This window comes from Lineus longissimus, chromosome 10 (assembly GCF_910592395.1).
Source record: "Lineus longissimus chromosome 10, tnLinLong1.2, whole genome shotgun sequence".
NCBI lineage: Eukaryota > Metazoa > Nemertea > Pilidiophora > Heteronemertea > Lineidae > Lineus > Lineus longissimus.
The window spans coordinates 5,803,730-5,821,309 of NC_088317.1; the positions used below are offsets into that span (position 1 = coordinate 5,803,730).

Genomic DNA, 17,580 nt, shown 5'->3' on the forward strand with positions numbered 1-17,580 from the left:
TAGGCTTCTTTCGGTGTTCCTTTGCAAACTTTAGGCGTTTGACTTTGTTCTTCTTGCTTGTAAATGGCTTCTTCCGAGGGACTCTCCCGCGTAGGTCTTGGTCATTCAGCCTGTTCTTGATCGTTTGAGTACAGACTTCAATGCCAGTAGCATCTTTGACTTCTTTTGCGATATCCTGGGCCGACATTCTCCGGTTTTTCATTACAAGCTCCTTGATAAACCTATCAGTCCTTGGTTTCGTCTTCTTCTTTCTTCCTCTTCCCTCAATATTGGCTATTTCTCCCCCTCTCTCAATCTTCTTAATGATGTTGTAGACTGTAGACCGCTTCAGATCAAGCCGGTCGGCTATTTTCCGCACAGAAATCCCTTCCAGGTGGAAGTTCACAACTCTTTCCCTCCATGGAAGGGGTATTTCAGAAGTTTTACCCATATCTTACAGACCTGTCGATGTCTCTATTAGGAATGAGCTCAAGAAGTGCACATAAGCTATTACATAATAGGTGTGGGCACTAATCTGCACATAGGCGATCCTATTATGAAGGATTACACCATTCATAGTAATAAAGTCACTCAACTGTGTCAATAACCTGAGAAAGCTGACTCAGAAAAGCAGTATGCATAGGTGTCCCAATAATTGTTTGAGGGTGTCTTATTACATGATATTGCAAAAAAACCCAGAAAAAATGGAATATTACAATTTTTTTTTCTTGTGTTGAAAGAAGAGTTGTTACTCTGATATTCAAACAGAACTTTATTCAACAAATTAAAACATTAATGTTGTTATCTCAATTTTTCTCACGTTTTTCAAAGTGTCCCAATAATTATTGGCTACACTGTATAACTGCATTTTAAGTCGCGTTATGAAACACTTTGAGCCAAGTGCTTGTTATCACATCTTCCTATTCTGGTGTACATGCTACACAACACATCACGTGCAATGATTATCATAACTTAGGCAGATACGGTAAGATATAAGCGCAATTGGTAACCCTTAATTGGGCGTAGGGCTACAAAAACACTGATTTCACTGCTTATTTGGGACAGCTTCATCAATATAAGCCTAATATACATGTAACAGGAGTGTTTGAGCTATCATCTAGAAATACCAACCAGCAAATCCACGTCGAGTGCCATAGAACAAGTAATATTCGCGGTTGAATCTGCCTGTGCTTTCAGTTTATTTGCTGTCGTCTGCTCGCCGCTTTGGTAACCATAATGGACAGTGATTTGCTGACACTGTCCGAATCCCCACACTGGAGTTGTCGCGCGAACGAGTTATATTTTTTTGACCACAAAAGTTTATTTTGCTTCATGAAATGATAACTCCTACCGATTTCGTCTTGCTCCATCAATAAAGCAGAATCTTTCACACTGTCCTTCAGGCAAAGATGACGTCAGACGAATATTCCAATGAAAGGAACAAGGAGAACCATATTTCAGCTGAGCGCTATACTAGGCCCTTCAGCCCCTTATCCCGTCTGATAAATAAATAACGCCAAGATGAGCTTTATTCTACAGGTAATTGAATGTTAATGCCATATTTTTTTTCTTTTTCCAGATACATTCTAGAATGCAGTTCGCCGCAGTTGTAGTGCTGGTCCTTTTGGTCCTTGCAAGCGTTCTTGTTGACGGTAAGGTCCATTTTGATTTCCAACAGTTGTGCACATTTTTACTTCACTTTTCTTCAACACGGCCTGCCTACGACGACAAACCCTTTCCACGCATGCGACCTTCCCAAAAATGCTAATGTGTTGCAGTTTCCGCCCATTACGCCGTTCTTTAAAAATTCAAAATAATACAAATTTCAACACTGTTGTTGACAAGACATATACAAATACCAGTACTCTACGGTATTGTGTATTCCTGCATTTCCATTTTCCTTGACCACCAGTCATGACTAACGGCGTATTAACAGCGAGACCCGATTGGCCAACAGTGATTATTAATATTCATTAATGATGATTTAAGTCCGCAGGTTTTCAGCAGTATGTCGTTGAATTCATCCAGTGGTCCCGCTGCAATTTTTCAGAATTCAAATAATGGTGCCATCTTCACCTCAATTTAATCTACACCCACACATAATAATCATCGGTACATATTATTTGGAATATCTCAAAATATCATGACTTTTATCTGAAATGCACGAATTTTTTGCCAGATGTGATATATACTTTTTAATTCTCAATTTTGTTTGTCTTCAACGGTCTGTGCGAATCGTCCAACATCTGCATAAAGCACATGTTTTTGCCGGGGGTTTTGCCCTCCCTTCTATTGACTGAAGGGATGATGTAATCGGTATGATATCTATTACCCGTTCTTCTCTTTTTTAGCCAATCATGATCACTACGACATCTGCGAGCACGCGGCCGACTCAATCACCTGTCCAGATGACACCGTCATCCACATCATAGAAGCCAACTACGGCAGGTCGGACAGCCACACCTGTCCCGGCTACGGCGTGGTTCACAACACTCACTGCCACAGTCAACATTCTCTCGGGATTGTCAGGAATTTGTGCGACGGCAAACACCACTGCGACCTCCATGCTGAAAACTCGCATATGGGAGGGGATCCGTGCCCCAGCATCAACAAGTACCTCCACCTCGAGGTCCATTGTGACCACCATCACTAGTTGGATGTCCTCGGTGAAGAGCGTATCATTTTATACCAGGATGAACACGACAGCATTTTGACAACTAAGGTGTTTGCATCTTAGTAAGATATACCTCAGCTACATTCAAATGTCAAATGGGGTAAAAACCACGAGGTTCAGAATGACATGACAGTAGAATAGAAAATACCTTACAGTGACAGAGGGGTGATGGTATGAAAGAGGGATAATGGTATGAAATTAGGGCGGCCATGTGCCCCTCCAATTGAAATAATACTTTGTTTGTTTATTTCATTGCCGTTATTTTCTGTCGAGGTAAGGAATAAAATGTAGTGTCATAAAAGCGCGTCCTTCTTGTTTTCCGTCGTTTGGTGTGTATCACTTTTATTCCATTCGTTGTCGGGATTCTTTTGGAGTCGGCGGCGCGAACTGCTAGTCGGATTTCTTTGAAATTTGATTCCTATTGATCTGAGCTTCGAAACCAAACAGGATTTTTATAGTGGAACGACATGTTCTCAAAAAACGACCTGACCCTCAAATGAGTCAAAAATGACATTTAAAAAAAAGAAAAATAGCCCACTGAAGTGATTGATGTCATAACAAAAAGCCACTGCTTATAATGTTAAAAAAAGCCATCGATACTGTAGTAAAAAATATGTCAGGACTGTATTTAACGGGGGGGGGGGGGCAGGGGGGGCAGTGGCAGAGGTCTCCGAAATATGTGCTTTTCGTGCAGATTTTGGGCCTTTTCGACGAAAGGTGGTGTTCTGCCCCTCCTCCCCAAGCGCCAATTGCCTCGGGACGAAAACGTCAATACGGGCCTGAATCTAAACCTGAAAAGCGTTATCTTCCCTTGTTTAGAGATGTTGAGATCAGTGACTTATCACGGGTCCTTATCCGCATACGGATCGAAATGTACACACAATGCATCCTCTTTCTACAGAGTTTGGAAGTCATGATAAGATGCTGTTCTCAACCTCCCTATTCTCTCGTACACTCAACGTACACTCCGGACGCAGTGCATGCACTGGCCTCGTCCTGCAGCCCAGAAAGACGCTTAGGAAGATGAAATGGACTGCGTACAATGAAGGAGTGAGTCTTACTTAACGAGGTGCAAACCCAAGTTCAACCCATATACAACATGGCAGCATAGGTGTTGGCTACAGAGTCTTGGCCAAGTTTTAGCTTATCAGGTATTCCCCCATCAGTACGGATACACGACCTATACGATGATATTGGATGACCCAATGGCCTCCTGATCGGGGACCAAACGAAAAGGAGTCAAGTAGGTTAACAACCACGTTCTTCAGACAATGCAGTGCAATATTGAAACTGAAACTTTCCTACATCATTACAGTTCGCCATTCAGTGCCAGAATAAGTCACATTCAATCGCCTTGCATTCTAGCTAAGCCGAAGTCCGTGTGGAGAATTGGACATTTCTTCCTTCACTTGCTCCTTCTCCATATATGCGCCCTTCTTCTTATTCGCTCTCCGGTCTTGCAGTGTCTTTTCAAACTTGTCCTCCAGAAAAGGATTCCAGTCGATCTTACCTATATCATAATTAGGCCTACTTTCCTTCACCTCCTCCCTCTCCATCGACATGTATGTGCCCTTCTTCTTACTCGCCCCTGCACTTAGGTGAACGCTAAGGGTGAATTTTAGCACAGGTGGTGGTTGAAAACACGCAAGTAGGATTAGACCTGCGTATGACAAGGGAAGTTAAAACAATAGATCAGCTCCGCCGAAGACAAAGTTGTTTTGTGCAACAAATTTTTAATAAGTTAATAACGAATAAATATCATTCACAATGGATCACTGAGCGTTCTAATGAAACAACCAGTTTAACAGTCAATGACATTTCACTAAACCTACATGTAACTAACAAATGGTCCTGTCAACTGTATTCGATATCGTATTCCTAGGACCGAGTAAATTAAGCGGCGTCTGTGGTAATCCGAATGCTGGCTCGTCGTATGAAGTCGACACGACCATTTGCTTGCAAATAAATACTACCATGGCCTACTATAAGGCCACGAAATGTTTCAACAAATCTACATACTATTACCATATAAAACCGGCCAAGAACCGTGTATCACAACTGTCCATGGTAGCACCTGTAATGTATAAACGCCGAAGTGCAACATTGAAGGTCGTGACGGCTCCTGGCTCAGTTGAGTATAACATTAATGTGATGACACGAGGCTGCATCGTCAATATATTCTACGATGATAAATTTATCAAACCCTGATTGGGATGCAATAAATTAAATCTCTGTATACAGTGGAACCTCTCTTAGTTAACACCTCTCTAACAAGGACACCCTAGAGAAATTTTTACTGAATTTATTCACGACATATATTAATTTACGTGCGCGAAATATGATGTTTTCTCACTGCTGCCAGCCACAACAGAGAAATCAGAATCAAATTTAAATTTACTCAAGATGTCTTTCCCTTTCTCGAATTTTCAGTCTATTTCATTAAATTGGAATCTAATCATGCTTGTGATACCAAACGCAAACGTCCAAAACTCGTTTGATGAAACCCTCCCAAATATAAAGGAGGATAAGGATAATTGCATCCATTATTAGCCTTTAATCCAAAAAAAACCTCTGCTGTGTCCCGTCCATGCGAATCACAATCACAAGCGTCCAGTTCATTAGCATGATAAACAAATTTCAACTTTAATTTTAATTTGCATAGTTCTGTATATAGTACGGAAGAGATCTTTTACGTCATCAGCTGTATGTAGTCCATGACTGGAAGTTCCATTTTATGGCGATGATCTGAAAGAAGAAGTAAATATGAAACATTGAATAGAAATAGCCAGAGTTTTTAAAAAACTTTCTAATCTCCCCAAATTCGTCTTTCAATTTTTTTCGCTGAGACCTCTTCTCCAGGGATCAAGGCCTGAGAACTTTATACACCGAACGTCAAATACAGTTAGTTGCGCCAAAGCCGTGAAAGCGTCCCCTATTCCATGACGATCTCCACCCGGTTGAGGAATTCCATAAAGGTCACAACCTGGGACAACTATTTTCAGCCAGGGATTGGTTTGTGGACTTCGGCCTGATACTCCACCCAAAATAACCAGTTCAAACAATCACGCGTGCCAAAGCCTCTTTTATGATGTTTGCAAATTTAATCAACGACGTTTTAATAGATTTGCAATCTTTCACATGACCATTATCGTTAAATCGCCTACGCCCTTCAGATAGTAGTCAAAATAAACCATTTTGTGACGTCATTGGGGGTACATTCCCCAAATTGTTGCACCTTGATGGCCCTGTTTGTTATGACAAACGGTAAAAATAACATTCGATGATGATAAATATAGCACACTTTTTGATGTCATTCTTTTAAAATATACAAACAAATATACAAAAGTCACTGACTAATCCAATTTGTTTGAAGTTTACAAAAAAAACATTTGTGTACTGTTTTGTCCTTACTACGTTAGTTCATTCAGCCCTTATGACAGTAAGTTATAACATTACATTTCGCGAGGGAGTTTTCGCAAATCCCCGAAACACCGACATGAACGCCGATCTCATTGTTTGACCACCTGAGAACGAAGTCGAACAACAATGGGATAGGCGTACACGTGGACGTTTCGGGGTCTTTGCGAAAACTCCCTATCATCTAAAAGCTAAGGACATTATTTTGTAATCTATGAGAAAGACTCTGAAGTCGAATGTGAGCGCCCGGTCCACCAGAGAATGTGATGTGTAAACTTGTGGGGAAGAAATATACTTCTAGACATAATCTGTAGGGATTGTTCTTCGAAACGACCCATATTCATGATATTCATAAAGAAAACAGATAGATGTATACTTACAATAAATAATATGATAAAGCCTGCAGATCTTGTAAGTGTTTAGCCGATAGCGTGGGCAATGGCGATGTAGTCAGTACTTCCGATGACGTTGCTGAGAGATTCCTGGAGCGTATTCGCCGTCGAGTCTTGCGTCTGAAAGAGCAATATTTTTTTGTTTCCGGTTGTTTTCTTGATATGTTGATATTATATTCATAGATGTACATATTTTATATGTTTTACGTTGGTATGTGTTTACCATGGCGACAACTGAAAAACACATGCCCAGTCTGACGTCGTGGCTGCGGCAAGCTGTGTTTCACGCATGCGTAGGAAGGTTAAGGGAGTTAACGAGAACGTGAACGACTAAAACTTCAGCGACGACGATTTTTGAAGATTTCCTCCCATTCCTCGCGCTGTATAAACAAGTCTTGTGTCCTTGACGATTTTACCGGTGGCCTGGCTAACGAGTGCCGCGGAAATGAATGAGCACACAGATCTTGATGACATCAGACGTTCGTACTTCTTCATCGTTCGTACGGATTGCGAAGCATGCCTATTTAAAAACATGACGATGAACGTGTTTTGGAAATTTTAAACATTGAACTTACCCCAGCAACTATCATATTCAAAACCTCGTCTAATTTGTCGCCATGAGCAGCTAATAACAAGGCTAGCGTCTCCGCATCTATTTCCACCGTATTTGATCTCCTTCCTCTTGAGAAACTTCTTTTTGAGACACTTCTTTTTGAGATACTTCGTTTTCCCACCGAATGTCGAATTCCGTGGATTAAGTCACTTGCAATGGGTTGTAACTTATTCCTTACGATGTCACGCGCCCTCCCAAGGATCTGTGCAAGCCTGTTGTCGGGTATTTTTCCGTTTATTTTGTAGAAATTGAGGAGATCGTCTGGTGAAGCGAGTCCGTTAGGATGACTGTATTTCGTCTTGATTTCTTTTTGATGAACATGAGCTAAAAATTCAAAATGAAATGATTATGTCATAGAGAATGAAATGAGAGAGAAAAGATAATATCCGCGTCGTCGGCAGGATCTGTTACAAAAATAATGTCCCGTCAAATTCAGTGAGGGTTATTCGCAATGGATTTATCGGTTTGATATATAAGTCCCCTAGGATTGAAACCCTATAAAAATTTCAAGACTGGTCATCTTTAGATACAACTGTAATACGACAACTGCAAATGTGCTTGTGAAGGAAATCACATGAAAGCGAATTCTCGTTGACTGTTAAATCGGCCAGGAACTGTCTCGACCTCTCATATATGATTGGAACACTAATTCCTTGAAAATATGAAAGTCCCAACGACTCGTGGCCAAGATACAGTATACTCTAATGATGAAATGAAGATTGAAAATGACCGTTATTCAACATACCTTTAACCCGTCTTCTGTTTGCTCTAGCGTTCCTGATAACGCCAGCATTAGATGAGATGGCACCAAAGATAATGGTGAGGAAGAGTGCTTGTAATAGCTGCATATTTGATGTTTCTGAAAATAAGATTTAAGATTTAGAATGATGCGTAATGATTTTCCCGCGATGAATTGGTATTGCGACATTCTCGTGCCTCACTAACATGTGCAAAGCACTTGACGATGACTCTGCCGTGACAGAGCATTGCAAAGTCTTCACTCGCGCAACCTTTGAACTTTGGGACATGCTTTCATTTACCAGTATTGCAACAAACTTCGCGTGATTGTCCACAAAAAATCATCAGTTAAGGATCATGAGACTTGCTTATGAATATCATTTTTAATGTTTTTATCATGTAGAACTAATTTTAATAACGTTTCAAATAATGTTCATTGTATATGTACATGAGTTTGAAAAAACCGGAATCGATTGTAAAAAAATCTTCTTTTTTTTCTTCTTTATAAAAACTAACTACGAAAAGTGGTAAAATAATTCTTAGGACAAAAAGGAAGAAATGTCGCGAATACCAGTGAAGCAATCAACAGTCTTCCTTGGTAAGCCCAAAATTATATAAAATGACGGGGAAAATATAGCTAACATAAAAATAGGTAACGCCTTTAGTGTCAGAAAGATGATTCTGGTTAGAATTAGAAGGCGAGAAAAAACAAAAAAGGTGAAAACTAGGATGAAGTGTGCAAGACGCCCTGTCGATCCAGTTGACACAACCACGCTCCGCGCGCAATGTGAGGAACTCACCTTGAGATGTTAGCTGCTCAAGATCTTCTTAGAGAATCCACTCCTCGATTTAACCGTCGTATTTATTATGTGCCGTTCCCAGGCGGATTAAGATATTGGGGTCCACTTTGACATACCGGCCGCATGATGTCACCGTGTACCTTGCTATCGCCCACATGTTCAGAGTACACAATTGCCATTGTCAACGCCGCGGGTGCGTCTCATTGATTTTGACGATATTTTAGAGCATATATATTGCCATACATGTAATTTGTTGTTATCAGTATTAAGGAATTTCCGGAAGCAGAATCTACAGTAAGTTCCAGTCGCATTATCCAATCAAAAGCGTCAAATTCTGTGTCCCCATATATCGTGGATTGGGTTGAAACCTCGTTTGCGCAGGGGCTAAGCCATTGTAGAACCCCTGGTAACATCTAAAAAATGAAAGCTGTACGATTGGGTAATGGCAACTTACATTAATATCGATGACGTTACTTGATATCACATCGATGTCATTCAATACCATAGGATAATAAACACGGTAACTCCGATCAATTGCAATAAAAACTTTTCATTGGAGGTTGGCTAGGTTCCGGTGTAATATCTTTAAACGCCCTAGGATGGAGTTAGACCAATACTTCGTCCCTAAAAGGAGAGTCGAGGCTATATAATGGGCTAGGATGGCTGGGAGTACGATGTAGAGATTTGAAATATCATATTGGATAGTAAGATTGTCCGGCCGGGAACAAACTAGTCTCGTATGCGCTGAATCCCTGAGTTATTGAAAGTCATCGGCTCAATAGCCCTTATATAGAACCATAGTATTATTCGTCAGAATACAAAAATGCCGGACACTTTTCCAGCGGGACATTTTCTACTTCTACAACGGGGGGGGGGGGGGGGCATTTCGGACCGAGTGCTACGTCGCGGCCTCGGTGCGGTCGGCAGTGTTGGGGTTGAGATCTCTGAGCAGCCCCCCCCCCCCCCAAATGACAACCCAAATAAGTCCATCGAAATTTACTGCCAACTATAAAAGCGACCGCTATGATTTTTTTGGCACACTCATGTTGCTTTGGTCTGTTCATCGGGTTCCCACGTGACTCCCCAGTATAAGCAAGTAAGTATGTTGATAAACTTGTGTGGAAGGAAAATCTGTCCAAGGAAAAATGTGTCTGCAGAACAGGGAATCGCTGGAACTAATCAGTCTTATAGCCATGCATATTATTATGGAACAAAATTAGGGAGTTTTCGCAAATCGCACATCATTTCTTAGTATTGTTGACCGTGGCCCTATGAGACGTTCCCTGTAGTAGTAAAACAAGTTAATACCAGATACTCTTTCGCCGATGTGATATTTCGTCACTATTCAATCATCTAGTCTCCTTTGGAACCTTCCTTCAGACTGTCAAACAATCCTTACGCAACTAACACTGTGCTTAGTCACGGTGTTGATAAGAGGTGATCTGGGGTCAGACAGGAAGTAAAAATCCCCGGGCTGTTGAATTCTAGACGCACATTTGAATCTCAGAGAATTTTAAATTGAAATTATCCCAGAATTCGGGTTGTGACTTTGTCCCTGATGATTTATAGGAAAACGAAAATTAATTAACTATAACACCCCGGAATCCAGCAATAATTGGTTTAAAATACTAGTAGTAGCCAGAGCGGTGCATCCTCGAATACTTGAGTCAGTCGCATGCTCCTCTCGCACACGTTGCTGAAATCGGCCGATCTCTAGTGCCGAGTGTTGCACTAAAGTTCAGGATGGGTTTGGTTGTCATTAATAGGATGCAAAAACCTTGCTGGTCAAGATGCCCATGCGGTTGATCTGCTCATGTCTCTGACCAAGACGGAGTAATGTGTCGGACAATCAGTAGTCCCGGGTCAGCAGACAGTATTCCCGGAATATACTCGAACCTTGAACTTGTTAGTCATTGTACATTTTTATAAGACAATTCATTTTTTATTTATTTTGAACACTGTGACCTATCGCGACTTCATCACCTGACCCAGTCGCCGAGACATTCCTGCATGACTTTGTCTCATTGCACGCACAATTCGGTTTCGCCTGAAAGTGAAACTGAGCATTAAAATAAAGTCTGCTCAGAGTCACAGGATGTCTGTAAGGAAATGTTCATCCGATTTGTAGACTCCTAGGCAGTCCATTTCGTCATCCTGATCGATTACGGGGCCGGTCCGACCGTCACTGCGTCCGAAGTGTGTCGATTTGTCGCCAAGGCCAAGTGGAGTGGCTTCCGGGTGTTTGTGAAAGCCAAAATGTAAATATTGTAACGACGACCACTGTAATTGGTACTATTATTGCACATCAAATTACAAAAAGCACGTGGCTTCGTCCCTTTTCGGGAGTTGGAAAAAAAACACACCCATTATTTAGATTTTTGTGTATATCTGAATTGTTTGAATGACGTGAGTAGGTCTACTTAGGTTTATACTTGTACCCATAAACATCAGGACAGTAAATTTTGCAATTTCGATTTTTTATTGCTTGTTGTGGGAAGGTTTTAGTTACCACACTCGCAGACATCATGTCATTTCATGACGACACATGCCACAGGGTGCATCAAAATAAATGTTTACACTATGACTATTCACTTGAGGTGAATGTTCTAAATTTGGCCATAAGTGTTGCTAATTCATGTATAAGCCTACCCCTTGGTGAATAGTCGACAACGACAAAATACCACCAGTCAGTCAGAGTCGACGTCATGATGGACATGGACGGTAGATGCAAGTTAAGTTGTCCCCGTGGTCACCATGAACAGCGTGCATGGTCACATACCACGGGCACCATGCATTCTTCTATCGGTGTAGCTCTGCCTATATTTAGGTTTGATTTGGCTCTGAACAGCCTGCTTTGTCTAGTTCAATGCTACTTTAGTTGGAGTCGTCTGAAAAAGTCATCCTGTAGAAATGAGCATCTCCGGCCCTACACCATCCTCAATAATCCAGAGTCAGTCGTATCCCCCTTCCCCTCGCACACGTAACTGGACACAACCCCTGAGACTTGACCCCTCATTGTCTGATTGGAACTATATTAATTTTACAGGGATTCGGAATTCCACACAGATTGATGATATTGTAATTTTACAGGGATTCCACACAGGTTGATGATATTGTAATTTTACAGGGATTCCACATAGATTGATGATATTGTAATTTTACAGGGATTCCACACAGATTGATGATACTGTAGAGGATGAAGCATCTTCATTCTGGGTTCTCGATGGAGGCATGGCGACTGAGCTGGTGCGGATCGGATATGAATCCATTGCTGTAAGTTGTTCCAAACTTTAGTAAATAAGGTTAGGTGCTATTTGTAATTGGATATTGAACCAACATATGTTATATTGCTAATTGCTTGATGATTATTTAGTATTCCCATTGACCAAATTTCGGATGAAGGGGAACTAAGCATGCGTCAATTCTTTACAAGTTCGAACTTTCTCCAAAATGATATTAGACGGTTAGGAACTGTGACTATATTACTTAGGACTTATTGTTCAACAGTAACCCATCAATAAATGTTTATAACACTGGGGTTGGGGAGCAAAATCATGTGGTGGGGTAGCTTTGATAAAATCTTTGGAGTTTCAAGTACTCCACAATCTTGTGAGCTTGCATCTGGATAACCTTTAACATAACATTCTGGACTCCAGTCATTGAATGTATAAGATGTAATTTTCCAGCTAACTACAAGCTCGTGCAAATATGGGTTTTATACCAGTGGATTTCTTTAACAGAAGCTTCATGTTGATTTCAGAATGAGCCTCTCTGGAGCTCAAAACTTTTACAATCTGATCCTGACCAAGCCATCAAGACTGTGCACAGAAAGTAAGTCAACACAATGACAAACTATGTCAATTTCATCTTGAGGAATTCAGGGGTTAACATTCGCTTCTGTATGCAAGAACACATATGATAATATATCGTTCTCCACTGACTAAAATATAATGATCATTGCAGGCAGGTAAGGTCAGTAAAGATTTCTTCCATTTCAGTTTTCTGGAAGCAGGCTCAGATATAATTGAAACGAACACCTATCAAGCCAATGTGAATCATCTCTGCAAATGCCTGGATGTGACGGGAGAAGAAGCTGTGACATTGCTGAAAAAAGGGGTCAGTTTTGCGCTTGAAGCGAGGGATGAGTTTTGGGAAGCTAATAAACTGGAGGATAAAGGTAAGATACTTTATTTGGATTGGTTTGCACAGCAGATATGATGGTCTGCGGTCTTTTGCAATCATCTATTACCATCTTTAACAACTGGATTAAGTTGTATTCACTCCTTGCATCCGTTATGTAAATAAAGGTCTTTGCCCAAAAATCGAGACAAGTAGATTGGAGCTAGGAATGTAGGCCATAATTTGAGTTTCGGGAAGGAAGTAAACTGGAGGATAAAGGTATACTGTGTTTTGGAAATATTTGTGATGTTTGGATTGGTTTTTAAAACAATTATGATGTTCTGCAGTCTTTTGCAATCATCTATTACCATCTATAACAAGTTGATCAAGTTGTGTTCACTCCATGCGACCCGTTATGTAAAGGACTTTTCTAAAACCGAGAACGGGAGGGTGGAGCTAGAAGGCTCGAACTTGAGAGGTGCTTTGGCTGCAGGTTTGGGCAGTTGCAATCGATGTGGGATGACTTGTGAAATTTAGACAGTGAAGTGGAGATTACGCTCGGTTGGGTCTGTAGTAGGTCTGTATCTGCTACGGAGTCAGTTTGGATGCTACACATAAAACAGTGACTAGTGCTTCTACTCTATTGTGTGTAACTTTACTCCTAAAATTATTTTAGTTGCAGGAAGGAGAAAACCTCTTGTTGCTGGCTCAGTTGGTCCGTACGGGGCCTGCCTGATGGACGGTTCTGAATATACGGGGTGTTACATAGACAATGTGACTGAAGAGGTAGGTAAGATGTTTTTATGTTGGTAAGATAAAGTAGTGTTATATTTGGCTATGTTGCTTTTTTGTGGAGTGAGCTTCGCCACTCTGCTGGTCTCAAGGGTGTAGTGAGGACACATGTCAGAGGTCAGGCTGTGATAAGACTTAATTGCCAACATTTGGCAGTTAGGTACAGCCTCGTTGATCCAAGGGATTTCAGACAAATTTTAGTGAAAGGTAGTTAGATCTCTAAACATAGACATTAGATCTCTAAACATAGACATACCCTGTATCCAGCCATTCAATACTCAGTGGTGGATCCAGAAATTGGGGAAAGAGAGGGTCTGGCCCCACCCACAGAGGGTGAGATCTTGGAAATGAGGGAGAGGAAATTTAAGTGCCAAATATGTGTTTAAGGGTTAAGATATAGGAGTACTTCATGCAAAGGTGCCCTAGTTGAAAAGTCTTTGCTCCCTTACTGAAAAAGGTGGGCCTCCTACGCCCCCCCCCCCCTATATCTTCATTCTCTGTTTGTCTAATTCTCTATCGTTTAGTTTCTTTATCATTCAATTTCAGTATTTGATTGACTGGCACCGGCCTCATCTACAAGCTCTTGTAGAGGCTGGCGTTGACATCATTGCCTTGGAAACAATCCCGGCTATTGCTGAAGGAATAGCTCTCATTAAACTTTTAAAAGAATTCCCTGATACGAAGGTTTGGTTATCATTTTCTTGCAAGGTGAGCATAATCAGTGATAAATTGGATACAATGGCTGCTGGTCAGACCGAGAAGTTTTTACACATTTCATATTTGAACCACTGCGAACTGTTAAGTTACACCGATTAATATTGACTTAATTGGCAGTTTATCGAGGGGAGACAAGTGTTGGTTCCAACTGAGCTCCTTCATGAGGGGTTATCACAACTGGCTTTTGGAGGGGAAGTGTTGGTTCCAACTGAGCCCTGTCATTAGGGAGTACAACTACTGGCCTTGGGAGGGGAAGTGTTGGTTCCAACTGAGCCCTGTCATTAGGGTTTATAACAACTGGCCTTGGGAGGGGAGACAAGTGTTGGTTCCAACTGAGCCCTGTCATTAGGGTTTATAACAACTGGCCTTGGGAGGAGAGACAAGTGTTGGTTTCAACTGAGCCCTGTCATTAGACCTTATTATTCTTTGCAATGGTTCTCTGTTTGTCTCCAGGATAATGGTATGACCTGTCGTGGTGAATGTGTCTCTACTATCATAGAACCAGTGCAGGCATCGGACCAGATTATTGCCATTGGGTGTAACTGTACAGCACCAGATCATGTTGGAGATGTTCTGCGCAAGTTACAGAAGTTAAGGGGACGGAAATCTTTAGTGGTTTATGCAAATTCTGGTGAAGAATGGACAAAGGAGAAAAAGTAAGTATTGAGACAGGAAATCAATCTGTCAAAAACCTTCTAAATATTCTTATATGTTGTCATGTGCCAATTTCTCATCGAAATTTCAGGTGGAGTGGTAAAGAGGACTGTAAACCGTTACACGATTACATCCCCGAATGGGTGGAACTTGGAGCCAGTTGGATTGGAGGTTGCTGTAGAGTCTTCCCTGATGATATCAGGCGAATAAGAGAGACACTTTATAAAGTTCACCGATAATCTGTTACTCCTCTGTTGTAAATGCGAGTCACGCTCTTTGAAATAATATTTTGGCAATAAAAACCATTGTTTGGTAAATTGATTAAGTTTTTTGTGCTGTTTCTATTCCATGGTGCAGTGAACTTCAATGATGGAGTATCAAGTCCTTCAATGTAGTTGAATTGTTAATCAGCTACAGCCGGAATGATGCACTCCGGACGCATCGGACCGGCCTCGTCCAGTTGCCTGTTACGATGACACAATGGACTACCCCGGGAGTCTAGGATATGATGGTGGTTGGATCATTGCAACCCCCCGCCCCCATTTAAGATATCAAAAGGCCCCCAACCCCCCCGAAATCAACATACTGGTAAATCTGTGTAGGAAGACTCGCACAGACCAGAGTGGAGGACATGATAAAACGTTCAAAAGGTCCTGGTCACAGGATATCTCTGGTTGTATTGGTAAATATCTCCTTGTTCGTTGCAGTGGTGTATGGGGTCACAACCAAAGACCTCAAGGTTCAAGTTTGATGGCAAATGTTGACTATGAGGATCCAAGTGCACATTTTGGCTGTTTTTCTTGTGGTGCACTAATTTGTCACAGCTGCCTAAGTTGGAAGGTCTGATTGGATAAGATCGATAAGATTCTCGATCATTCAGGGAACCGATTCTCAAAAATGTTTGGTCTCTATTCCAATGGCATAGACCTCAATTCCACCCAAAATCCCTTGGCTGGTGCCTCGTTTATTAGTCTGCAGTTTTGTCTACACCAGCGGACTTAATAGACAACCAGGGACCACCAACAAAAGTTGAACTAAAACAAGATGTGCCTGGGGAGGATCTGGATAATTCCAACACTGCAAGCTCCATCTTGTTCTACTTTCGTATACAGCAGTTCAGGACAGCCTTCCAACTCGCTGACAAATGCTGTTCTCATTAGGGATGTGTCCTAAATTACTGAGGTTAAATTGAATGGAAATTACCAATTTTGGGCCGACATCAAGGTTCTTGACACAGAGAGTGTCCTGCTTAGGGCAGTGTCCACACACAGCCGTTCTGCTGTTTTTATCTTCACATGACTGTAGTTGGGCTTATCATATAGCCTCCGCGTGTAGGCTGTCATCAAGGACAGCAGTGGTCATGCACAAATCCGGGCGCACAAAGCCAATGCGTGACCAATTACAGATTTTTTGGAGAGCTTGTGTTCCTCCAGTTACTTGTAAATGTTTCGAGAACTGAATATCTCTGAATAGGATCTTCATCCCCAAATTTCCATATTTCATGAAAGTGCATTTTCATTGACTGTGAAAAACTTCTTCGGGGAACGTGATGGTACTATTGTTGGGCATTAGCTTTGTAATTAGGAGGTCCCTGGTTGAATACCCAGCCGGTGCCGCTTTGTAACTCTCAACTGGCCTGAAATGTCCTTGCATGCGCTTGATCATGGCTGCCCTTGGTTCTCCTGAAAGGTCTCTGGGCTATGTTGCTCAAAGCCATAGCATTTTAATGGGATCAACTTAGGATACTTTTAAAACATAACCGTCAGAGATAACGTGACTTTTGTGCTTTTGAACAACCGGGTCCTGGATAGACTGGGTAATAGTGTGTTGAATTGTAAAGCGCTTTGAGACTGTAGCTAGTGTGGCCTTGAGTTTGGCGGGAAAACTGTGAGTCATACTGTGATATTGTTAACACTACAGTACTGTTTGAAATTAACCTTACTAATATTATATAACAGTAAAATGGAAAGACAGGGCAAATTCTCTTCCCATTGCTGGGTTGAAGAGTAAGAGACTCCATCGAGTGTAATTGTAATTGCCAGTTGTCCCAAATTGGTCATCGAGGACATAGTCACAACCACAATACAGTGATAAGATCAATTTTAATGCCACTCCTGATCGAACCAGTCCTCCACTCAAGAACCTGGACATATTGTCAAATGGAACCTCCCTAAAATAGCGGACACCTCTCTATTAAGGACAACCTCTTAATTAAAGACACTAAGTTTGGTCCCAAATTGGTTGTTTCCATTCAATTTGACCTCTCTAATCAGGACACCTCTCTATTAAGGACAGCACTTGACGGTCCCCGAGGGTGTCCTTAATAGAGAGGTTCTACTGCATATGCATTGCCACTTCACTTTTTACTCTGGGCAATTGCTTTCCATTGCACTTGTTGGGAGTAATCATCCTGTTTCCCCTCCAATCCTGCATTAGGTTTCAGATAGTTTGAATGTATAGATGGCCTGTCCTTTCAGGATCTAGGACAATTCCCCCCAGTGAAAATGCCCCCTTTGGAATCTAACTTTTTCTTTACAAAGGTGTTTTCTCCTCAGTTTGCACTCCCAAGACTCTCTCCCTCCTGCCAAGTCCTACGCAAACATCATCCAAGACAAGCTTTCGACCAGCCACAACTCCTTTTTTCGAAATTGTCTATGGCTATGACAAGGGATCTTGAAACAATGT

General features: G+C 41.5%; 2 protein-coding genes across 2 annotated transcripts; one reads left to right on the forward strand and one right to left on the reverse strand.

Annotated features, from left to right (window-relative positions):
* Nucleotides 1-4,382: 4,382 nt before the first annotated feature.
* Nucleotides 4,383-8,686, reverse strand: LOC135494957 (uncharacterized). Its single transcript, XM_064783328.1, has 5 exons — nt 8,614-8,686; nt 7,821-7,934; nt 7,038-7,399; nt 6,451-6,582; nt 4,383-5,398 (listed from the first exon to the last, which is right to left on the reverse strand). The coding sequence occupies exons 2-4, from the start codon at nt 7,921-7,923 to the stop codon at nt 6,490-6,492; spliced, it is 558 nt and encodes a 185-aa protein (XP_064639398.1). The 5' UTR covers nt 7,924-7,934; nt 8,614-8,686; the 3' UTR covers nt 4,383-5,398; nt 6,451-6,489.
* A 2,239-nt stretch (nt 8,687-10,925) lies between these two features.
* LOC135494904 (homocysteine S-methyltransferase YbgG-like) lies at nt 10,926-15,162 on the forward strand. Its single transcript, XM_064783225.1, has 8 exons — nt 10,926-11,019; nt 11,778-11,886; nt 12,374-12,444; nt 12,612-12,790; nt 13,409-13,518; nt 14,071-14,232; nt 14,695-14,897; nt 14,987-15,162. Exons 1-8 carry the CDS (start codon nt 11,015-11,017, stop codon nt 15,132-15,134), a joined length of 987 nt encoding a protein of 328 aa, XP_064639295.1. The 5' UTR covers nt 10,926-11,014; the 3' UTR covers nt 15,135-15,162.
* The last annotated feature ends 2,418 nt before the right edge of the window (nt 15,163-17,580 follow it).